The sequence below is a fragment of the Herpailurus yagouaroundi genome, unplaced genomic scaffold, assembly GCF_014898765.1.
Source record: "Herpailurus yagouaroundi ecotype Mexico unplaced genomic scaffold, PumYag 190, whole genome shotgun sequence".
Taxonomy (NCBI): domain Eukaryota; kingdom Metazoa; phylum Chordata; class Mammalia; order Carnivora; family Felidae; genus Herpailurus; species Herpailurus yagouaroundi.
The window spans coordinates 25,743,494-25,768,060 of NW_024412421.1; the positions used below are offsets into that span (position 1 = coordinate 25,743,494).

General features: G+C 45.8%; 1 protein-coding gene across 6 annotated transcripts in view; it reads right to left on the minus strand.

The window, feature by feature from the left end:
- WDR59 (WD repeat domain 59) overlaps window positions 1-24,567 on the minus strand; it is an 86,338-nt gene that overhangs the window by 39,661 nt on the left and 22,110 nt on the right. For 4 of the 6 annotated variants that reach the window (XM_040443131.1, XM_040443130.1, XM_040443132.1 and 1 more), the window contains exons 3-10: window positions 24,037-24,172; window positions 18,795-18,880; window positions 17,706-17,786; window positions 15,547-15,584; window positions 11,354-11,442; window positions 7,650-7,766; window positions 3,520-3,597; window positions 1,241-1,397 (exon numbers count right to left, since the gene is read on the minus strand). In XM_040443131.1, coding sequence (XP_040299065.1) covers window positions 1,241-1,397; window positions 3,520-3,597; window positions 7,650-7,766; window positions 11,354-11,442; window positions 15,547-15,584; window positions 17,706-17,786; window positions 18,795-18,880; window positions 24,037-24,172 — 782 coding nt within the window. The remainder of the gene's footprint in view (window positions 1-1,240; window positions 1,398-3,519; window positions 3,598-7,649; window positions 7,767-11,353; window positions 11,443-15,546; window positions 15,585-17,705; window positions 17,787-18,794; window positions 18,881-24,036; window positions 24,173-24,567) is intronic. The other 2 variants (XM_040443134.1, XM_040443133.1) reach the window with 2 other exon arrangements.

A 24,567-nucleotide genomic window follows, 5' to 3' on the forward strand; every position in this document is an offset into this window, starting at 1 on the left:
AGATAGCTGAAAATGGGTTGCTAAAACCTTTTCATTCCAATCCAAAACTACAGGCCAACCTCTCCCTGCCAAACCACGAGGAAACTACATCTTCTATTTACGATGGCAAAATGCAAGAGAGGAAGTTGAGAGCCAAAGTCATGCATGCAAATTAATGGGATAAAAACCAAGCAGCCTCATGTTTCTAGAAGCAAGGAGATTTGGGAAATAAAGATGGGAAAATTCAGGGGGTGATCAAATGAGTCCCTTCAAAAACTATCCTGGAAGAAGCTTGTGAAGTCACAAACAAGCCGGGATAAGAGGACTGCTCTGATCTCAGGATTACCAGAGACCTTTCCCAGGACTCCGGACAGTCCACACCACTCCACTGCCTGGTCTTCCGTCTATCATATGGAAAGACCTTGAAATCCACTTCCGTTGCATAAAACCTTTAGAGATCACAACAGTAAGGTCTCAAGAAAAGAGAGGCTGCAACTAAATTTGCATACTGAGCTGGTGGAGAAGCGGAGGCCGAGGGCTTGTGATTCCCATTACACTTGACCTTGCATTAGTGAGGGCTGGCTAGATGGAGGTTCAAGAACCATCCCCGAAACTCAGTGGCCTAAAGCAAGGACATCTTGCTCCCTCTACACCCCCACCTCATCCTTGCTGCCGACGGGCACAGCTCCAGCTGGAGTCTTGCCAGCTGCTGTGGCAGAAACAAAGAGAGCGTGTTAATTGCACAATGGCCGTTAATGCTTCAGCCCAGAAGAGACGGCATCTCTTTGTTCACATTTCACGACCAAAGCAAGACGTTTGGCCAAACCCATCTTCAGGGAGGTGGGAGATAAAACACCACCACGTGCCGTGAAGAGAACTAGGGTTATTTGGTGGGCAGCGCTGATGACGGCCTCAGGTCTCCTTCCTCAACAGAGTGGAAAGAGGTGAATGCCAGACTTCTGAGGGTTCTGACCCCAGAGTTTTTCAGCCCCAGAGATGATCCGACAGGAAGTCTATCAATCTCTTCCGGATCTCTTCCACACAGGTGAGAGATGACACTGAACATAAGAGAAGAGGGGGAAACCTGGGAGAGAAACCACAGCCGTACACCCCCTTACCCATCTACCGTGAAAGGTGGCGACCCCCCTGACTCTCTCGTTTCTAAAGCCCAGCCCTGAGGTGCCCATGCTGGGCCACACGGCCAACCCTGACTGGAGATGCCGTGGACCACGGCTCAGGAGGAAATCAGGCTCCCCCTCACCCTCCTTCTGTCTTCTCCACTGGAACTCCAGCACCACATCATCGTGCCCCACAAAGGTATGCACTGGCGTGTTCAAGTCAAAGACGTTCCACAAGAGAAGACTATTTTCCCTCCGCAGCTGGGGAACCATCACAGTCACCAGTCCATTGCTGAAAGGCTACGGCAGGAAAGGGAAAAGAAGGTGATTATTCCAGGGAGACTCCGCTGAATCTTGAATTACCCAAGTTGGGATGCTTTCCTAACTAAAATAAATTACACGATGGGGGGATCCCAACCACTCGGGGGAGATTTTTTTTCCAATACCGTAAGTTAACCATCACATCTACTTTCCTTCTGCATTTATTTTACTTTTTCGCGTGGAAAGGACCACAGCCGGTAAAAAATAAAGCTAGGCCAAATCCTTGGAGAACTTTAAATTCTGAAACAAGCAAATGGCTCTGACCGCTGCGTATCATGAAACACTGTGTCGCATCCTAGCGCTTCCCCAGAACGAGTGTGCAAGACACCCTGGGGAAAACCCCAGAGAGGCAAGCAGAATTCTTGCCATGTGGACACACACCGGAAGCACACATCCACATCAGGCAGCACCTCCCTGGCCCCAAAACTGCAGCTTTTCAGAGGAAAACCCTCCAATTTCAGGACTGACATGTTTTACTTATCCACACCTCATCTGCTAGGGAGCTGAGGGGCCCATTTGGTAGATAATCGGCCTCTGTTCTTTAAGGAATAAACCACAGTCATCTAAAAGCACATTTATCTTCACTTGCCCTCCTGGCAGCACTCCTGGACTTCTCTGTTTATTTTTTAAAGTAAACATATTAATCCAGAGAAGTATTTCAATGCATAAGAACAATGTCTGATTTCTTGACAAGCACTCCTAGATGCAAAAGCCACTTAATCCCTAAATTATCTTCTATGCTCCACAGAGTCTCGGGGTGACAGCCTAATGCAGAAACGCAGCTTTATTCACCTCTGTGCTCCCTTTCAAGTTGACACTGAGGACAATAGATTATATCTGATCAGCAGCTATCAATGTGGCAATGGGAAAAATTGTGGGAAGGCTGATAACAGCCTGCCCCCCCCCATCTGTGGCATTTTATGGTTTACAAAGCATTTCACACACAATTTTTCAAAAGGAAAGGCATATTGTGCATGTGCTAAATGCCACTGAATTGAACATCTTACAGTGGTAAATTTTATCACAGTAATAAAAAGGAAGACCTAGTAAAAATTATTATTCATATTCTACAGAGGAGGAAACTATTGCTCAGAAGCATCCAGTAGCCTTCCCAAGGCCACACAAACATTAAATGGCTCATTATAACATTATTCACAACAGCCCAGATATGGAAACGACCTAAGTGTCCATCAATGGAAAGATGAAGAAGACGTATTAGATATATTCTACGGAATGCTATTCAGCCAGGAGAAAGAAGGAAATCTGCCATCTGCCACAACATGGGTGGACTTGAGGGCACTACGCTAAGTGAAATAAGTCCGAGAAAGACAAATACTGGGTGAGGTGACTTACATGTGGACTCTAAGACGGCTGAATTCACAGAAACAGAGAGCAGGATGGTGTTTGCCAAGGGCTGATGGGTGGGGGAAATGGGGACATGCTGGTCAGATTTCCACTTGAAACTTCTAGTTAGAAGACGAGTAAGTTTTGGATCTAATATACAGCATGGTGACGGGAGTGAACAATACCATATTACACTCATAAAAGTTGCTAAGAGAGTAATATCACATGTTCTCAATCCAAAAAAGAAATGGTAATTATGTGATGTGACTGAGGTATTAGCTACGGTACCAGTAGTCTTGCAATATATAAGTGTATCAGACACCTTGAACTGACACAATGTTATATGTCAGTTATATCTCAATAAATCTTGGGGAAAAACTAAATGGCACCGATGGATCCCAAACCCAGGTCTTCAGAATCTAAAGCCAGAATTCTTCCCACCATCGGGAAGAAATCCACTGACTGAAAGCGCTTCAACCCTGTGGCTCCATCTCCCCACTTCCCCTGCCCTTAGTGACCACCTCCGTGCTGCCCGGCTTCCCAGGTGGTGGCCAGCAATCCTAGTGCAGATTCTTCCCCAACACTCGAAGCGCCAGTTTTTAAATACCTGTGCCCCCACCCCTCAACCAGGACAGGAGGTGAAAACTGCCTCACAGAGAAAGTAAGAGAAAATGGCCCTCGTGGCCCCCGCCCCCCCCCCCCACATCTGGAACACCAAGGTGAAGCTCCCCAGCAGGAGGTGGGGTGTCCCACTCACCGTGTATCTGGCCTTCCAGACGGGCACCTGGCAAGGGAGAATACTGAGGTATTTCCGAGGCTGGCGGTAGTCCCAGAACTGGAAGAAAGAGAGCAGGATAATGTGTGAACTAAACGCCATCAAAAGATTCGACAAGTGAAATGAGCCCAGCTTCGCTCCGTCCTCGGTGTGTTCCACGCAGCCCCCTGGCCCTGGGACCATGGCAGAGACACAACCCTCCCTCTCCCATTTACAAACATTCCCGGGGAATTTCCAGACTCCACGAGGACTGGCCCCGGGGGGCAGATCACCATCATCAGCCTGCCTACTAAACAGCCTTGTAATTGAAAGGTAAGAATGACATGTTTTCACGCCACATCGCGTTTATACCGTGTAGGGTAATGTAACTAGGAACTAGGCTGATGTACTGACTACTCACTGCATTCCAGAGTTTAGAGCTTTCAGTTCTGTATCCCGCTTAATCTTTACAACCAAATAACGGGTGTTATTCATCTCTTTTTCAAATGAAGAAGCTAAATTACTGAACAGTCTAACTTGTGCAAGGTCACACCCGCTCTGCCACCGCCCCCAAACACGCGGAACTTGAGGCCGCGGAACATATGAAGGTAAGCGAGACACACTCTGCCTGAGCTGCCTGTGTTTTCCATGACAGGACAACTACACTTAGAGCTTGAACATTTGTCATGAAAGCAGGAAATGGCAGAGCACAAAAGGCAGGAGGACCGAGAGTGAGACTCTGAATTACTCAAGTACTAAGAAATTATTTTCTCTTAAAAAAAATTTTTTTTTAATGTTTATTTATTTCTGAGAGAGAGAGAGAGAGACAGAACGTAAGTGGGGAAGGGGCATGGAGAGAGGGAGACACAGAATCTGAAGCAGGCTCCAGGCTCTGAGCTGTCAGCACAGAGCCCGACACGGGCCTCAAACTCACCAACAATGAGATCGTGACCTGAGCTGAAGTCGGACGCTTAACCAACTGAGCCACCCAGACGCCCCCACTAAGAAATTATTTTTAAAAACAGATGACTCCCTCTCTCTCTGCACCTCCCCTGCTTGGTCTCTCTCAAAAATAAATAAAACACTAAAAAAAAAAAAAATAGATGACAGAAGCCATTCTGGAAAACAGTTTGGCAGTTTCTTAAAAAGTAAATGAGCACATACCACTGACCCAGTGATCTCAACTCCTGTGTATTTCTCCAGGAAAGTGGAAATGGTCCATTCCCAGAAAAATCGATACATGAATGTTTATAGAAGCTCTATTCATAATCACCAAAAGCTGGAAACAGCCCCATCAATGTCCTTCAATGGGTCAACAGAAAATAAACTGTAGCAGTATATCCATATAGTGGATTACTGCTCGTCAATAAAAAGTATATGATCTATCGATTTTGAAAACAACTTGGATGAATCTTGAAGGCACTATGCTGAGCGAAAGAAGCCAACTCAGAAAGTAAGATACTGAACGTATCCATTTAAATGACATTCTCAAAAAGACTAAACTACAGTGATAGAGAACACAACAACAGTTGCTAGAAATCAGGGGTTCGGGGAGAGTGTGGCTCTAAAGGAATCACATAAAGCAATTCTTGTTCCTTCTGACAACACTTTATTTTTGTCAAATTTGGGCTCCATATTCAAAATAATAAAATTTTTAAGATGTCTTTTCCAGCTAAACTGCCTCAGCATTTCCCAGATGGCCACAGGGAAAACTACAACTTGCTCCCTCAACTCGTAAAAGAAGGGAAGCTAGACACCATTAGGTCTGCTTGGCATTCTCCGGATTTTTAATTAGCTCAACACTTTATGAATGCTTTCCTGTTACCAAGTCTCCCATATGTGAAAAACAAGTAAATAAAAAAATTCAGCCTCCCTAAGCTAATCACATACAAGTAAAACGTTAGTATTATGAATACATTTTGGCAACTGGTTACTTGTCATGTCGGACAGAAGCATATTCATGCGCATTTACAGACTGTCACGGTAACTGTTAACAAAAGTAATCCTTTTTTTAAAAAGGATTATATAACTTAGGGGACAAGGTAGAGGACCCTGGGGATTTGACCAAGTCCTCGCTCACCAGAACACGATCTTATTCTCAAGGCAACCACTAACAGTCTTACGGAATGATTACATATTGCATGTGAGTGGAGGACTTTGGTCTGTTTCAATCTGACAGACTGGTCACTATAAGAACCAGAGCCATGCCATCCTCCCCTTCATAGGTGATTTCTGCTTTTCTCTCACTTGCCAAAGGGCCTTTGCTATGAGCTACAGATCAGAAAGGAAGGCTTCTGAAGAAATATCAGAAGAGCCTCAGGCAGAAAAGAATCACATTCTTGAACAGCGTCATGGGTACAAGACTCTCTCAGCAAGGTGACCCTGACCCATGGGCAGACACACACCTGTCAGGATGTACTGAGGAACCGTGTCTGGATTTCCAGGACACTTTGTCTAAAGAAGGCAATGTTGTAAAATAGGCTGCTTAACTCAAGTTCAGGAAAAAAAGCAACCACCTAACCTGGTATGAAGTCATTTCATTGTGGTCATGTTCTATTTTTATTTTTATTTCCTTAATGTTCTAATTTTAATAGCCATAAAAGAAAAATCCTTTTCTTTCTTTTCGATCTAGTTCTAAGCCTCAATTCAACAGTTTTACAGTTTAACAATTTCCTAACTCGAGTGAAACATTCATTCAATGGCACCTTGTTCCAGTGCACCCCTTAGAATTCAGAAAATAAAAATATAATAAAAATTACTATAATTATAAGCTAATATTTCTTAAGGTAAGCTTAAGAAAATGATTATGTAGGGAAAAAAAAGACATACTGACCCTTATCTACAAATTATTAAAAATAACGGTTGAATATTATGCAAAGTGCCTCTAAACTCCTACACTTTCTACAATTATGCTATTTATTTACATTCAATAAAAACTGCTTTCCACCCACCAGGATATAGTGGAACACATCAAATACCATTTCAAAAAATCTCATTTAATATGTAGGCTAAGCCTACAAGTAAGGAACAGGGGCTGAATCTCACAGGTGGAAACTGGCCAGTCACCTGCTTTAATACCTATGGAATCCCAGCCTCACAGGTGGGAAAGACGTCACTGAACGGCGACAAACTTGAGGAAAGAGGAGGGGGTGAACTGGATGGTTTCTGGGTTCTGAACTTGGGCGACAAGGTGACAAAAACCCAAATCCAAAACAAGCAAACCAACAAAACCCCGCTGTGGCACGTAAAAGTAAATTCCAACCCAAAGGGATTGACAATCCTCAAGGCAGAAGTTAACTTTTTAGGCCATAGGGTCTGACCACACCGCAGGAAGACGTGGTATGGGAGCCTATGTAAACAGAGCGTTAAATCAACGATGCTGAATCGCAAAACTGCTAAGTAAACTTCTGTGGTCAAATCTCTGTCCTTCCAGACAGGGACCTGAGCTCAAGGAGGACATGTGGAACGAGGCTGACTCTGTGCCCTGCAACTTCGTAAACACAGCACATCCCACAGTCGGGAGAGGAGCAAACAACACAAAACGTCACACTCCACGATAAACCACAAACACGAGGGTCACTGAAACACATAAACCCTCGAGCATTTCCATCAAGTTACAGAATCTAGTAGAACAACTCTGCCCCCGACTTTTTGCGGTGCTGATGACTGAAGATGTCCTAACTTTTGCAGACATGATCATCTTGTGAGAAAATTGCGATTTTTCCACCCCAGGGAGACGAACCACAAACTCGGTAACCTTAACAACGTTGGGGGCTTTTACATCTGGTGTGGGTTTTTGGTTTGGTTTGCTTTTGGTTGGTTTGTTTTTTGTCTGAAAGCTGACTTCTTGACAACTTCTTTGCAAATAAGCTTTTCCTTTCTAAATGCTTTAGTCTCTGACTCCCTTTCACAAAGGGAAAGAGGAAACCGTCTAAACAAATCCCAGGAGCCGCAACGGAGATACGCTACCCCATCATTCCTACTGGCCTACGTAACCAGGTTTACGTGCCCGTGCACCCCTAAAACACACACACTGTGCTCACTTATTGTAGCTTTCTTTCCAAAGAAAGTGCTGTTACGAAATCTGGTGCCTCCCACACACGGAACCCCAACTGTCCCAGTGGGTCACTCACCTTGACAGAGTTGTCTTGGCTGGAGGTAGCAAGAATGTGCTCGATGTCTGGGTGCCAGTCCAGGCCATGGATTTTGGAGAGGTGGGCTGCGAGGTACTCCACTGCGGTACTGGGTTTCTACAACAGGATCAGCACCGAGTGTTGTCGATTTACAAATCACTTGTTGAGGGTCTACCATGTAACGGACTGTTACGTGGGCAGCGGGGGGACACAAGAGTATTACCAGATCCTCTCTCTATCCTTAAGAAACTCCACTTTGTTTTGCTTAAAACAAACAAACAGAAAAAGACTTATCCAGCTCTCCTTCACACATGCTTGGCATATGGGCCTGTGAGCCAGATTTCTTTCTGCTCCGTCGCCACGCGTAGTTTTAATGAAGGACACAAGGTGGTGTGTGCTCTTCCCCCAAATAGGAGAGACTGCAGTGTCGGCCCCCCTTCCTCACTATCACTCAAGGAGAAGGGCTGTGACACGCAAACAGACCACCCCACCCCACGATCCTGGAGGTAAAACCACCAAATTTAAGTAATCGAGCACCAAGACCCAAGAGAACAAACACACATTGCAAAAGAAAACAATACAGGATTAATAAGCTTATATAAGACAAAGGCAGAAGGAAACCTCAGAAATATACATTAAAGTAAGACTTTACAGGGCGCCTGGGTGGCTTAGTCAGTGAAGTGTCTGACGTCAGCTCAGGTCATCATCTCCGAGTTCATGAGTTTGAGCCCCTCGTCAGGCTCTGTGCTGACAGCTCAGAGCCTGGAGCCTGCTTCAGATTCTGTGTCTCCCTTTCTTTCTCTCTCTCTCTCTCTCGATCCCTCCCCTGCTCATGCTTTGTCTGTCTCTCTCTCAAAAATAAATAAAACATTAAAAATTTTTTAAATAAAATAAAATAAAATATTACTAAGCTATCAAATTAGAAGACATATGTAAATAACACTCAATGCTGACAAGGCTGCATTTGTCACTGCTGCTATTTATACCAAATAGCACAACCTTTTGGCAAAAAACTGACAATTTTTATCAACCAACTTCAAATTTTCCTTTCTTAAGAGAGTATTTCATTTCACAAAAAGCTTTAGATAACAAAAGATGTTCATCTTGGTATTATCTGGGCTACCAGAAAACCAGAAACAACACAAATAGTAAGTGGGGAATAATTAAATTTTAGAGTCGATTATGGACTAGCTATCTGATCCAATATGATATAGCCACTAAATGTTCTACTTAGGGATTATAGCACAGGGAAAATGCATGGGTTGTAACGTTAAATGAAAAAGTACAGGGGCACTTGGGTGGCTCAGTCGGTTGAGGGTCTGACTTTTGGTTTCAGCTCTGGTCATGATCTCACGTTTTGTGGGGTTGAACCCCACGTCAGGCTCCACAGTGACACTGTCGGGCCTGCTTCGGATTCTGTCTCTCCTTTCTTTGCCCTTCCTCCTGCTCACGCTTGCTCTCTGTCTCAAGATAAAAAAACATTAAAAAAAAAACAAAAAAACCCCAAAACAAAACAAAACAAAAAAAACGTGAGTGGGAGAGAGCCAAAGCATAAGAGACTCTTAAAAACTGAGAACTGAGGGTTGATGGGGGGTGGGAGGGAGGGAAGGGTGGGTGACGGGTACTGAGGAGGGCACCTTTTGGATGAGCACTGGGTGTTGTATGGAAACCAATTTGACAATAAATTTCATATATTGAAAAAAAAAAAGCGTAAGAAAACACCAAAATGTTAGCACTTGTCTCTGAGTAATAGGTCTATAAATGATTTTTATTTTTCCTTTTATATTTCCTACAAAGAGCATCTATTACTTCTATAATTAGTGTTGGTCTATGAGGTTAAGAGCAGTCTCCAGAATCAGGCCTCCCTGAGTTTAAATCTTGACAACATACCATGCTTCAGTTTACCCGTCTGTAAAATGGGGATAAAAACCACTTATTTTAAAGGCTAGTCATAAAGAGAGTTCTTAGAACAATGCTGTGCACAATGAACGATTAGTAAATGTTACTATTATCAGTCATCTGGGTGTGTGAACGAAATCCAACATTCCCACTGATACTGCACTTTTTTAAGGCTCTGATGCCTGGTACCATCAGTGCTGCTTTGACGTGGGAAAGTGCCAGAGAAGTAAAAATATAACCTACAAGTTTTACAATCCATGTGAGCAAAAGTCTTAAGTATTAATGGAACAAAACAAGGTTAAAACCCTTTAAACAAAATAGGTAAAATTGCCGAGGGAAGTCAGGATTGTTAGTGCAACAGTCAGAAGGCTAGAAAGGAACAGTTCGGCAGTCGATCTCTGAAAGACAAAGAACAATGCTAGTCTGGAAAACAAGCTAGTTTTCCACTGCTAGTGTGGAAAACAAGTACTGACAGGGTTGATGGCTGAATACCAAATGGTTTATCTTGCCTACGGCCTGAAAACATTCTAAAGCAAATATATATGCTCTACAAGTTAACCAAATATTTTATTTAAACCATTTACTATGTTTAAGTGCTATGCTAATGATGAAAGGAATAAAACCAGTTGCCAATTTAAGAAATAAAGAGAGGGGCGAATGGCTCTCACCAGACTGGACGAAGGGACACAGACAAAAACTAACACATAGAAGGTGCACCCGGCCACCTCTACTTACGGACTCACCTGCTCACCTGAGAGCCACCTAAGGCAGAGGGCTTCGGCGGCACACGCTGCCCCAGCAGGTCCTGGCACCGAACGCGGCAGACTCCGAGTCTCTGCTTCATCTCCTTCCCCTCTCCCCAACCACATGACCAACTCCCTGCCACGAGGGAAGGGGTGAGGCTGCCAGGGCCATGCTGAGACTGGACAGTCAGCACCGAGGCTGACGGTTTCGGGAAAACGACAAGTGGGTGCTCCCCGGAGGCTGAGGAGCTCTAGCCTCCAGTTCCAGAAAGCAGGAAGCAGTAGGACACCCCAGATCTTACAGAAAGAAGTCAACTGCTCTGTGCGTTACTACCCAATCATACGGCAGGTAAGTTCGGGGGGCCTTTCCCCGAGTCATTGTCCTCTCCGATACCAACAAACCGAACTCCAAACAGACTCTCCGTGGCGGCAGCTGCCTGGGACCCTGCCCCTCTTCCCTGACCGTCAGTTACATGGGCTGTGCGGGGAGAATCCGGGCTCTGCAGGCTCTTTGGAGGCTGAAAGGACAGCTTAGACGTCTAAGGGAGGATCTGAACACGCTACGTACCTCGCCTCAGTGATTTATACCAGAAATACTCAGGATGGAATATGTCCTAGAACAACTAGTTTGCACTTCGCAATCTGGGGCAGGGATAAGAAGCCTGCTGACCATTCTAGAACAGTGTCTGGTTCCCAGGCTCGACCTCCTCAGTGACCCATTCGCTATGATTATCTTCATTTTGAAGACGAGGTAACTGAGGCTTGGAGGAGTGGAGTGGCTCACCTGACATCATAATTAGGAGGCAGCAAAATGGGGCCCTCACTTAGGTCAGTCCTAGTTCATTTGCTTAACCACTGATTGGAATATTCTCTATCTTCCTTCAACATCAATTTGATCACAAAGCAAATGTCATCTGGCACCGTGATCTTAAAATGGCAATTTGCCACACTGCAGAGGACACCCTGGCTTCTCAACACAAGTCCTGCTACTCACAACATCCTCTTCATTCCCGCTGCGAGGGACTAAAGACCACCTGGGGTGGGAGGGAAGAGATTACTCACCCGCTTGTCCCATATCCGCACGTCCCCATCATGACTGGTGGCGAGGCAATTAGCATTTTTTTTATTCCATTTGACCTGTGAGGCACCCGCTGGAAAGAAAAATCAGGGGAAGAAAGCTGCTGCCGTCAACTCCTCTGGAACCAGAGTGGAGTGTGTCCAGGGGGGCTGGATAACGAGTTCTGGCTGAATGAGAACAGAACCCTTCAAGTTTCTAGGACTGCACCAGCTCCACCATTAAAGAGAAAATGAAGCCAAAAAATAAATGAATTAACACACTGGAACAGGATCAGAGACACCTAACGGAGGAAACAATCTGACTTAGGAAAAAACTCTACAGGTTACCTCGGCACAGAAGCAGCAGGGAAACACAGTTTCTCATGAGCAGCAGTTCAACATGGCTCTGTTGGCTGGAAACTGACTACTCAGCACACAACCTGGCTCTTCATCATCCCCGACGACCAACCTGGAGCACCCACCCAGAAGAGCCTCAGCTCAACGCCTGCTCCTTCCCACTTACTTGCTCACCTCCTCGCCTATTTAGGAGGGCAATCTTGGAGAAACAAAGGTTCCTCAGCCTCCATGTTGCTCAATTCTGCCCTCAGAAGGGTATGTGTACCACCCCCCTCCTACGCTCTCTTCTCCCATCAGCGGCTACACGTGGTCACTGGCCCTGCATTAGGTCAGGGAAAGGGAACGTCCCTGGCACCGTGAACTGAGTCCTTTCCCCACTCTGCCAACACAAAGAAGTAACAACAATAACAAAGGAGCTACTTAAGAGAGGAGACATAGTGTAAAATGCCAGAGGGGTTGAGGTCTGTCGAAAACCGGGACATATCAGCACTTCTGGTGGACTCTTAAAAATAACCAGGTTGGGGTGCCTGGGTGGCTCAGTTGCTTAAGCATCCCACCCTTGATCTCAGCTCAGGTCATGATCTCGGCTCAGGTCATGATCTTACAGTTCATGAGTTCAAGCCCTGTGTCCGGCTATTTGCTGACAGCGCGGAGCCTACTTGGGATTCTGTCTCTCCCTCTTTCTGCTCCTCCCCTGCTTTCTCTCACTCTTTGTCTCAAGATGAATGAAGTTTAAAAAATAAAATAACCAAGTTAATTAAGTTAAACCAGAAAACACGACAGCTCTGCTTCCCATCTCTTCTTGTCCTCGCTCAGACAACACATAATATTTCTTCCTTTGGGGTGCTGTTTACTAATGGGGACACCATAGTGAATCCAGGGCTTTGGAAAGCAACCTGAACCACGAGGTCTAGAGTGACACCAACAGAGCAAGGACTGAGAATCTATTACGAAACTGAACTGGTGTCCAGAAATTACCTCTGCTTGGTTCTGGGGACAGTCTTTGTTTGTTTGTTGTGTTTTTTGCCTGAGACACAGGACATCTTAAGTCACTGAAGAATGAATGGTGGAGACCCCTAAAGGAGGAAGGTAGTACACTACTCAGGAGACACAGTTTCTTAGCAAGAAAAGGTATCAGCTCAAGGAGAAGGTGAGTAAGAAGGGTCTGTCCCATTTCCTCATGATAGAATTACTTGAAGACTTTCCCCAGTGCAGGGGTCTATCAGACCATGAAGCCTTCCAAAGGGCTCTGGGAACCGCCTAATTCAACCTGTTTTACTAGGCTCATGACAACAGAGTCAAACAGAGGTCCCAGACCACAGGTGTCTTCAGACAGAGAATACTCTTGAATACACACATGCTCTTGCTTACTCCCCACCCCAAAGGTATAAACAATGTGCTCATGGAGAGATAGGAACCATGGCCTCTGGGAAGCAATACGAACCAAGGCTGAACCTCTCAGGGAATGGTAGATCAAGCAGCTTCCAAAAATCCACAGCTTCTCATTTGCCTCTTTTCTCCTCTTTGCTACCCTAAGAAATCTTTGCTACCCTGCAAGAAAGAAAGAAGACTCCCTACCTCTATTCTTTAGAGGACTCAGAACAGAAAAGAAAGCAGTCAGAAGGAGTGGGTTGAAAAAAAAAAACTTTCGGGGCGCCTGGGTGGCGCAGTCGGTTAAGCGTCCAACTTCAGCCAGGTCACGATCTCGCGGTCCGGGAGTTCGAGCCCCACGTCAGGCTCTGGGCTGATGGCTCAGAGCCTGGAGCCTGTTTCTGATTCTGTGTTTCCCTCTCTCTCTCTGCCCCTCCCCCGTTCATGCTCTGTCTCTCTCTGTCCCAAAAATAAATAAAACGTTGGAAAAAAAAAAAATTTAAGAAAAAAAGAACTTTCTTTTGGGAGCTCCTCTAAAACCAACCTAACTTAGAAACCTTTAAGTAGAAGCAACAAAATCCCGGGGGAGCAACTGAGGCATTTATAGACCATTTGTGTTTTCATTCAGTTGGATGTCTTCTGCAACCACGTCTGTGCCCCATCATATGTCTCTGACCATAACTGCCTAGAGGTTGAGGTGGCGGGGGTGGGGTGGGGGTGGCCCAAATTCACAGATTTATTACGCACTTAGCACAGAGGCACAGGGGCTTGACTCCCATGCCATTTAACAAACATTTACGGAGCATCTCCTTGAGTCAGGCACAAATGCTGGCCTCGGGCTACAGCACTGAAAAAAAGAGATGTGGTCCCTAACTTCACAAAACAGATAATCCACCTGCTTAATATAGGTGTGATGTTCAATGTCTTTAAATGATCAGGCGCAGAGATGTGGAAGAAAAAAATATCACATAATCATTTTGGAGCAAATACCACATGTGAATTCAAATGTAACAAACAGATACAAAGGAGCAGGATTTAAGAGATAGATGATGTATGTTTTCAACAAGGATGCCAAAATACAATACTGATGACTGACCTTCATTGCTGTGATATAACCAGTTCTGTGCCCAAATTCTACTCTCAGGAATTAGTGGGAATGCCCCACAATGGACCCAAAGCAGAATTTCAAAAACAATCCATTCCGACTGAGCAATGAAAACAGGTAGACCAGAAAGTAGTTTCAAAGTTTCAGGACGTCCATATTACGCGCCAACATGGGGACACAATCAGCATAATCTAGATTGTGGGGAAACCGCAGGACAAACCTGGTTTCTTCAATAAATGAACCTCAGGAAAAGAAAAACAAACCAAAAAAGGAGAAGGGGAAGAAACCTCCCGATCACAAAAGATGAGAATTCCATCAACCATTATAAGTATGTTCTCAATTTGGATTCTGATTTAAAGAATTTGTAAAAACAAAAACAAAAAAAACCAACAAAACAACAACTGAGACTATTAGGGAAATCAGTATACTGCTTAAGTATTTGATATTAAAGAGCCACCATTAACATTTTTAGAGGTCTGTTCATAGTATTGTGGCTACCTTTCCATAGAGGATTCTTCTCTTGTAGAAGTATTACTGACTGAAATATTTGTTGAGGAAATGATATGACACCGACATACTTCAAAATAATTCCAGAGAAGATGGGAGTGGGGGGCAGGGCAGTAGGTAGGAGTAAAGATGAAATAAGACTGGCTAGACAGGGACAACTATGGAAGCTGGATCATGAACACAAGGCAGTTCGTTTTCTTCTATTTTTATATGCACCCAGGGGTGCCTGGGTGGCTCAGTCGGTTAAGCGTCTGACTTTGGCTCGGGTCAGGATCTCACAGCTCTTGGGTTCAAGCCCTGCGCTGGGCTCTGTGCTGACAGCTCAAAGCCTGGACCTGCTTCAGATCCTGTGTCTCCCTCTCTCTCTGCCCCACCCCCACTCGCACTCTCTCTGTCCCTCTCTCTTAAAAATAAACATTAAGGGGCGCCCGGGTGGCTCAGTCGGTTAAGCGTCCGACTTCGGCTCAGGTCGTGATCTCGCGGTCCGTGAGTTAGAGGCCCACGTCAGGTTCTGTGCTGACAGCTCAGAGCCTGGAGCCTATTTCAGATTCTGTGTCTCCCTCTCTCTGACACTCCCCCGTTCATGCTCTGTCTCTCTCTGTCTCAAAAATAAATAAACATTAAAAAAAATAATAAACATTAAAAAAATGTTTTTTAATACATAAATAAAAAGTTTAAAAACAATTTCAGCTCCTGTCCTTGAATCCCGAAATAAGCTCCTGAGCGCACTCAGCAGTCCTGACTGTAACTTCCGAGAGCAGCCTAAAGCAAGCCCCTTGCCATGAGAGACTCACAACCCCACCGGCCAGGGTGCGGGCAGGAGGCAGTCCCCGTGGGGGTGGGGGAAGTATACACTCACCTACAGCAGAGAGCGCAACGGTAGGCTTCCTTGTGTCTCTGAAACAGAAAAGTCAGAAATCGAATGCCCGATTCATAGGCCACCATCCACCTGTACTTTTCACCCTCTGCACGCATTTCTCCACTCTCCTTTCAGTGGGTACTTGGAGCTCAGAGAGAACGTGAGGGCCTTAGAAGCAACTGTAAAGTGTCTCCCTTCGGGGACAAACTTTCTCATCTGCTTCAAATGAGGCTGAGACTAAATTTCAAATCACATAGCTGCAGCCACAGAAAACGAACTATGTGATTCAGCGTGTCCGGCGTGACCCTGATCGTAGGGGTGGAGGAAGCCATAAGAAGCCGTTCCTGGCGTCATTTCTCCCAGTGGCAATGAAGGAACAGTCATGGAGGCATAACTCTGCGAGAACCTTCCCAGCAGCACTTCAAAGGTGAAGTCAAAAGCTACTCTGATAATCACAGTTGCTAAGAGGTGGAAACCCGAGTGTCCACTGACAGACGAGTGGATCGACAAAATGTGGTCCAGCCACACGACGGAATATTAGCCAGCCTTCTGACGGAAGGAAATCCTGTCACACGCTACAACATGGATGAACCTTGAGGTCATGGCGTTAAGTCAAGTAAGTCAGTGCCGAAAAGACAAGCACTGCATGACTCCACTCCCACTTGTCTGAAGGATCTAAAGTAGCCAAAACCATAGGAACAGAAAGTGGGAAGGTGCTTAATGAGCAGAGTGTCAGCTTGGTAAGAGGAGAAAGTTCTGGGGATCCGTTGCACAACAATGTGAATATATTTAACAGAACCACACACTTAAAAATGGTGAAGATGGCTTATTTCATGTTTTGGGTTTTTCAACCACAATTCAAAACAAAAACAAAACAAAAACCCTACTCCTGGATACAACGGGAGGCTCCTGGAAAGAGAGAGATTCCTGGGTTCACCACAAAGCCAGAGGGCAACTTCTCCACCAAATGGTAAAGTGACAGAACAGGGCACCAACCCAGGGCTAGAGGGTTCGGACGGCCAATCCGTGGCTCAGGCTTACTAATCCAGAAAACTTGAAAAGGCATCATCTGTTCAGCATTTTTTAATCCTTAAATTATGAAAACAACGATTTCATGTAAATGAGGAATACTCTAACCTTGCCTCCTAACTCCCTGGGGTTTTGTTTATTTAAAAGCGCCTCCCTCCCATTTCCCCTGGGTTTAGCGCTCTGTCCCCACTCCGGCGCTGCCGTTAGACTGATCACCACCAAGGCAGTGTCCCGGATGCAGGTGAAGTCCGCTGCGCACACCGTCTCGGACTCCCTTTCCCTGATCTGTCCACCTCTCAGTGCAAACCATCACAGAGCCACTGCCATTGGGAGCACAGCAGTCCGCTGAGGGGAGAGAGGGTCCCGTCTGGGGGACTCTACAGACCACGCCCTCTAGTTAGTCACCTCGAATTGTTATGGCAAAGGGAGCCTCGCTCTACAAAGGGAGAAGGGGGACAGACAACATGCCCGGCCCTGGGCTGGGGGCTCCTTCCCTCTTCGCCTCACGAAGGGTAACCCTGAGAGGTGGCCCTCAGCCGCCTGGGGGACTGAAGCCTCACAAAGAGCAAAGCAGATGTGTCTCATAGCATCACCTGCTGTAGCAGACGTGTGCCTGTGCCCACAACTCCCCACTGTCACCTGCCACGTCAGTTAAACTTCAGCCTGACTTTCAAACGCCAGCACCTATGTTTCTCTGCCAAAGGGACTTCCCTGACTGCCGAAGCCTGTCCTGCACATCTCTGTGCCAGGCCTGAAGTGCCAGGGAAGGGAGGCCCCAGGGTGTAGCCTGCGACCAGTGACCGACAGTGGATGACGCCCCCACTTCCTGAGCCCTCAAGGGTGGGACACCTCTGAGGAGTTCTGCACTAGCACCTAGCGGTCCCTGGCAGGAATAAGCTCCACGTGCTCAGGCTGCCTCCCGCGTGGACAGCGCGCCCTCTGTGTGCAGCCTTCCCGCTCCCGTCTCTCCTCCCGCCAGTGCTTCTGTCGCCTCCTAAACAACGTCCTTGCAAGGCATCCTCATCTCGGGGTCTGCACCCAGGGGAAACCAAACTAAGACAGCTGATCTCTAAAACAAAGGTCCCAGATCATCCCACAACCCAGTGGTTTGGCCTTTTAATTGTTCTTACTTGATATCCCAAATGTAGATGTAAGTGTCCACAGAGCTGGTAACCAGGAGATCCGGCTCAAACACTGCCCAGTCCAAGTCACTGGAAACACAAGAAATAAACAGAACGACACCAAAGAGAAGAAAATTCAGAGTCCAGTTCCAAAGCGCTAGCAGATTTCATTTCTAGTGGCTTCAGAGAGTCACTGTTAACGGTCCTCCTTAACATGATATAGGCTAGAAATCTCCAAACTTCTTTGGGAATGAGTAAGACCTAACTGAGCTCTGAAAAAAGCTTTCAGGTCCTTTCCCCTGTCATCACCAGCTATCCCATCACCTGCTCCCAAAAAAGAAAAGGAGGATTTCAACTTCAACCACACACACACACACACACACACACACACACACACACCCCAAAGCAAAAACATCAAGTGATTTTTGAGTTGGAATTTTCTAAACCAGATTCAACCACAAGTACCTTGAGTAAAACCAACATCTCTCAAAGCAGCGGCAAACTGTAACACTGCCATGCAGCTTTCAGGAAGGGTAGGCCTCCCTAACATAGGCCAGGGGTCTGGCCTTTCCCGTTACTTCTGGGTCAGCTCCCCCACTCCTGTACTCCCTGCTGCTACTTCCCAGGATGAGTGTTCCCTACCCAGGAATAGTGACCCAAGGACAGGATGGATCAAGGAACACTCCAGAAGGCCATGGGTGGGAGGCAGCTGTGCCCCACAGCCACTGGAAAAAGAGCAAAGGGCTGCGTCCCGCTGTCTGTGCTCCCACGCACTGCCGAATGTGAGCTGAGGATTCTGCCGGCATAACTGTCTCCCTCCCATGGCAAAAATCAGCTCTAATCCTTCACTCCAGACTGGGCTGTCCGAGGGCCTTCTGGAATCGAGGACAGCAGTTACAGGAATGCTGGTTCCTAAATACCGGTTGATCCCCAGTACGAGAGCCACCGCTTCAGTGAGCGCCAAGGACCTAGCAGTCACCCGTGGCCAATGCAGCACAGAGGGTCAAGTTGTGGAAGGGGGACGGAGCTTTCACGTCACTTCCTGAGGGACTATGACAGAGCGAGACAGGCCGGGAGCTGCGGAGGCCTGGTACCTACCTGATTACACGAGTGTGGCCTTGTAAGGTAGTGCCAACTTCCCCGCTGCCATCTTTCCACTTATAAAGGTCAACCCGTTGGTTACTCTGAAAAGAAACAACGGGAAGAAGGCAGCCAGTCCCATACCTGAACACACGCTCTCACCGCGATCTGCCTAGGGCTGAGAAAACGAAGCCATGCAGAAACTAACTTGTATGGCAGAGACCCTACAGACTGACTTGCTCACAGAGCCATCAGAAATGAGTACAATTAGGGGCTCCTGGGTGGCTCAGTCAGTTAAGTGTCCAACTTTGGCTTGGGTCATGATCTCACAGTTCGTGAGTTTGAGCCCCACGTCGGGTTCTGTGCTGACAGCTGAGAGCCTGAGCTGCTTCGGATTCTGTGTCTCCCTCTCTCTATACCCCTCCCCCACTCATGATCTGTCTGTCTGTCTCTCTCTCTCTCAAAAACAATAAAGATTAAAAAATATTTTTTTAAAAAAAAGAAACAAGTACAATTAACATGTGAGCCAACCTCAGCTCAGTACATAGGACTATAAATTTCCAAAAGAGAGGGCAGTGCTGTCTTCAAAGTGAATCCACCCTGAGTCATTGCAGCTGAATTGAAGCCACCGAGGCGCTACTGAGCACCTGAATGAAGAGATGCGCCACCCCCACCCCACCACCCCCACGCCTCCCCCCCCACCCCGCAGGCTGCTCAAAGGACCACCTCCCAGCTCTAAGCATCACACACCCATCTCTCCAGCTGCTGTCACACTAAGGCTTTCAGCTCACTCTCCCCACTTATCAAAGGCCCAGAGTCCATCCATCACACTTTAAAAACACATAAACACAAGAAAGAAAACAGAACCACTATTAAAGGGGTATCCTAGAAGACAAAATTACAGAAGACTCCTTGAAATATGCCTATACTGAATTTCTTTTTTTATACATTTTTTTCTTAATGTTTATTTTTGAGAGAGAGAAAGAGAGATGCAGAGTGAGGAGACAGAGAATCCGAAGCAGAGGCTCTGTGATGAAAGCCCAAAGCCCAGTGTGGGGCTCAAACTCACATACTGTGAGACTGTGACCTGAGATGAAGTCGGATGCTTAACCGACTGAGCCACCCAGGTGTCCCTAATACTGAATTTCTTTTCTTTTCTTTTCTTTTTTAATGTTTATTCATTATCTTTGACAGAGAGAGACAGAGCACGAACAGGAGATAGACAGAGAGAGAGAAAGAGAGAGAGAGAGAGAGAGAGAGATACACAGAATGTGAAGCAGGCTCCAGGCTCTGCCCTGTCAGCATAGAGTCCGACCTGGGATTCAAACCCACAAACCATGAGATTGTGACCTGAACTGAAGTCAGACGCCTAACCAACTGAGCCATCCAGGCATCCCTATACTGAATTTCTTAAAGGGTTAGGCATAAAGACCTAGGAAAGACTAGGAAAGACTGACCAGAAAAAAACACACAGCAATAGGGAAAGGAGGAAAGAAAAAGCTACATTTCCCTGAAAGAAACAACAAGCCAGCAAAATATCTAAATATCATGAGCTTATGAAACACACCAGAAGTGAATAAAGACTACAACAGACTGATTACTAATACACAGGCTATCTAATAATTTCTGAACTGATATACAGATGCAGATCTATTAATATCTATATATTACTAGACTGATTTTCATTTTAGCTCAGAGATGGACAGATGTATAAAGTTCAAAGGTGTTTATTCAGAAATGCCAGTTTCCAATTCTAAATAGGTAAGGTTTCTGGTCAAAGGTTAGAATTCAAAACAGCTTCCAATGGGAACAGGAGTGAAAAGAAAAGTCCCCTCATATTATAATAATATCCCCTGTCATTTCCAGAGGGTCTGCTAACACCAGTCTATGTACTAGGAATCTTTTTTTTAATACACAGATTCTGTTTTTATTCATTTTTTTCAGTTATTTACTTTAAAGGGAGAGAAAAAGCGTGAGTGGGGGAGAGGGGCAGAGAGAGGAGGAGAGGGGAGAGAGAGAAGGAGAGACTCTTAAACAGGCTCCATACTCAGCAGAGCCTGACATGGGGCTCGATCCCACCACCCTGGGACCACGATGTAAGCCAAAATCAAGAGTTAGACACTCAACCAACGGAGCCATCAGGCGCCCAACGTACTAGGAATCTTCAGAGACCCGCTCTCCGTTCTGTCACACAACACTGCACGCTGGCTATCATCACCCACGTTACAGGTGAGGCAGCTGAGGCTCAGAAAGTTGGGAGAGTACAAAAGATAAAACAGGAGTGTCAAAACTAGAACTTGACCTCAGATGTGCCTAACTCCAAAGCTTTTTCTCCTGAAAAAGCCTCTCTCCCAACCAAGAACAAAAGAAAAAAAAATCCATCAATTGAACTTTATCAAAATCAAACCTTTTATGTAACAAAGGACATTACAAAGTGAAAGACAATCTACAGAATTAGACACATACTTGCAAATCATATCTCCAATAAGAATCTAGTATCAAGGATATAGAAAGAACTCTGGCAACTCAGCAGCAAAAAGACATACAACCCAATTCCAAGATAAGTAAAGGATGTGCATAGATATCTCTCCAAAAGATACACAAATTGCCCACAGGGACATGAAGAGATGCTCAACATCATTAGTCATTAGAGAAATGCAAATCAAAACCACAGTAAGGTACCACTTTCTCCCACTAGGATGGCTATGCGTTAAAAAAAAAACAAAAAACCCAAACAGAAAAACACTAATTTGGGGGACAATGTGAAGAAACTGGAACACTGCTGGTAGGACTATAAAACAACTCAGCTACCGTAGAAAAGTCTAACGGTTCCTCAAAAAGTTAAACACAGACTTACCATAGGACCCTGCAATTCCACTCCAAAGTATATACCCAAAACAATTGAAAACAAGTACTCAAAAAAGTACATTTACACACACGTCCACTTCCACCTTATTTACAAGAGCCAGCCCAAATATCCATCAGTGAATGAACGATTAAACAAAACGTGTTATAGCCATACAATGGAATACTACTGAGCCATAAAAAGGAGTAAAGCACAGATACATGGCACAGCATAGTTAAGAAAGCAGACACAAAAGATCACATATTGTATGTTTCCATTTATACGAAATATCCAGGACACAGAGACAGAACACAGACTGGTGGCTGTCAGGGGCCGTGGGGAGGGGGCACAGGGAGAAACCGCTTCATGGGAGGGGTAAAATTTTATTCTGGAGGGATGAAAATGTTTGGGAACCAGAGAGGGGCGGTGGCTGTGTAACATGTGAATGTAAATGACATTACATTGTCTACTTTTTTAAATGTCTATTTTTTTTAATGTTTATTTTTGAGAGAGAGAGAGAGAGAGAGACAGAGCTCGAGAGAGGGAGACACAGAATCCGAAGCAGGCTCCAGGCTCCAAGCTGTTAGCACAGAGCCCGACGCGGGGCTCGAACTCACGAACCGCAAGATCATGATCTGAGCCGAAGTCAGCCGCGTAACCAACTGAGCCACCCAGGCACCCCTACATTGTCTACTTTAAAAAGACTGTCCAAAAAAAAAAAAAAAAAAAAAAAAAAAGGCTATCTCACCATTTGTAAACAAATGCAATGTTAATCCACATGGGCCAAGTATTGACCAGTTAGCCTAAACCAGTTGTTCCCAATCAGGGGCTATTTTGCTTCCCAGGGACATTTAATAACGTCTAGAGAAATTTTCGGTTGTCATGGTGACGGGGATGGCGAAGATGCTACTGGCATTTGGTAGGTAGGGGCCAGGGATGCTGCTTCATCTCTTACAATGCACAGGACAGACCCTGCCGCAAAGAATTATGTGGCCTGGGAGGTCAGTAGCTCTAAGGTCTAGGACCCCTGGACCCAATGATCAGGGGCTGAGGCTGAGAGGGGAGTGGAAGTTGTAAGGCGTAAGCCAACAAAAAGAGCATTCTTCCTAATTCACAGGAAAGGGGTCAGGAATGGGAAAGCAGTAGACTGGCCCTATCTTCTCCTTCAGAACAGCCCCCCACATCAGTTCGACCGCAGATGTCCATGGTGAGAGTCAGACGTTCAGATTCTTTGTTTGTTTAGAGAGAGAGCAGAAGCAGGGTAGGGGCAGAGAGGGAGAGAGAGAGAGGATCCCAAGCAGGCTCCAGGCTGTCAGCGCAAAGTCCGACACAGGGCTTGAACCCATGAACCGTGAGATCATGACCTGAGATCGAGAGTCAGACACTCAGCCGACTAAGCCACCCAGGTGCCCCAGACAGTCAGATGCTATTTTGGAAATGAGGGGAAGAGCGGCTTTTTGTTCCTTCTAAAGCTGACAGCGTTGCTCGTCTTTCTTTTCCTCAGGTGCTTCCCTCTCACAGACTGTCATTTCTGATAAGAACAGACGCAGACAGCACTGTGAATGCTTGCATCCCTTGGATGATAAGCAGGGTTCTTTAAATACTGTTCTTCCAGCCCAGTGCAAAGGAGCCAAAGGTTTAGATCTCTAATTGTTCTAGGAGAGTAGAATGCTGGTGTAGAATCTGACGAAATACCAGAGGTGATCTAGCCTAGATCTTTCTTTCAGTCACGAATCCCTTGGAAAACCTAATAAAATGCATGCATCTTTTCCTGGAAGAATTCACACAGAAACAGGCACATAAAATCTCAGGGGGTTAGCCGATCTAATGAATCCCAATCAAGAAAGAATCCCTTCCTGGGGCGTCTGGGTGGCTCAGACAGTTAAGCACCTGACTCTTGATTTCAGCTCAGGTCACGATCTCACAAGCCACTGTGTTGGGCTCCGTGATGATAATGCTCTCTTCCCCTCTCTCTTTCTCTCAAAATAAGTAAATAAACTTTAAGGAAAAGAAAGAATCCCTTCCTTTGAGCGAAAGCATGTGTGGAGTCTTCTGATCCCTCTGAAAACAGTGAAGGTCAGAGTCATGTCCAGTTACATTCCTGCTGGTGAAAACAGGATCTTATCACACACAGAAATGGAGGCATCTATTCATTTCCCTTTAAAATCTGGATCTTTAGAAACACAAGATCTGACACCAATGGGATCAGCAGTTCCGTTCATATATAGATATACGCCATATGTGTATGTATACATATATGTCTTTAATTTGCCTCTCTCTTCCTTTTAGAACCATCCACACTTCTTTTCTGCCTGAGAAATGAGAGTTATATTCTCTTCTCTCCATAGAACATAGACCTACCAGCCCCAGCTCACACTTTTAACAGCCTTTTCCCGTACTCCTTAAATGGCTCACCGAAGCTGCAAAATAGTGCGCAAAGCTGTCATGAGGATTCCACTGCACAGCTCCAATGTCCCACTTGCTCTGGCGAGAGATCTTTCGGTGACCTTCGAAAGGGGCATCTAGATTAACGATGTATAAGAATCGGCGGCTAGGAAAACAACATCAACATGATGACAATATAACAGCATTAGCATTAAGACAGAAAAGCACATTTGGAATTACATATGGTTTGCAAAGAGTGCTCAAAAAATCCCCAGGTTTATATGACGTTTATCTACTCTGAAAGGCATACAAGGGACAGGAGGAATTCAAGGTGACAGTTAAGCAAGTGGAAGCCACGTCCCTGCAAGAACCTGTCTCCAGAGATGGTCTTCCCGACTGGATCCTTGGGAGTCTGACATCTTCCCGCCAGCTTCAGCTCCAAGCCCACTTAGCTCCAGCCTTTCCCAACTGCTCAGCTAGGGGTAGTTCTGGTTCCCACACAACTCCCACCGCGCTGTTTGTATTGCGACAGCAGCACTGATCTCTGTAGTACAACTACCC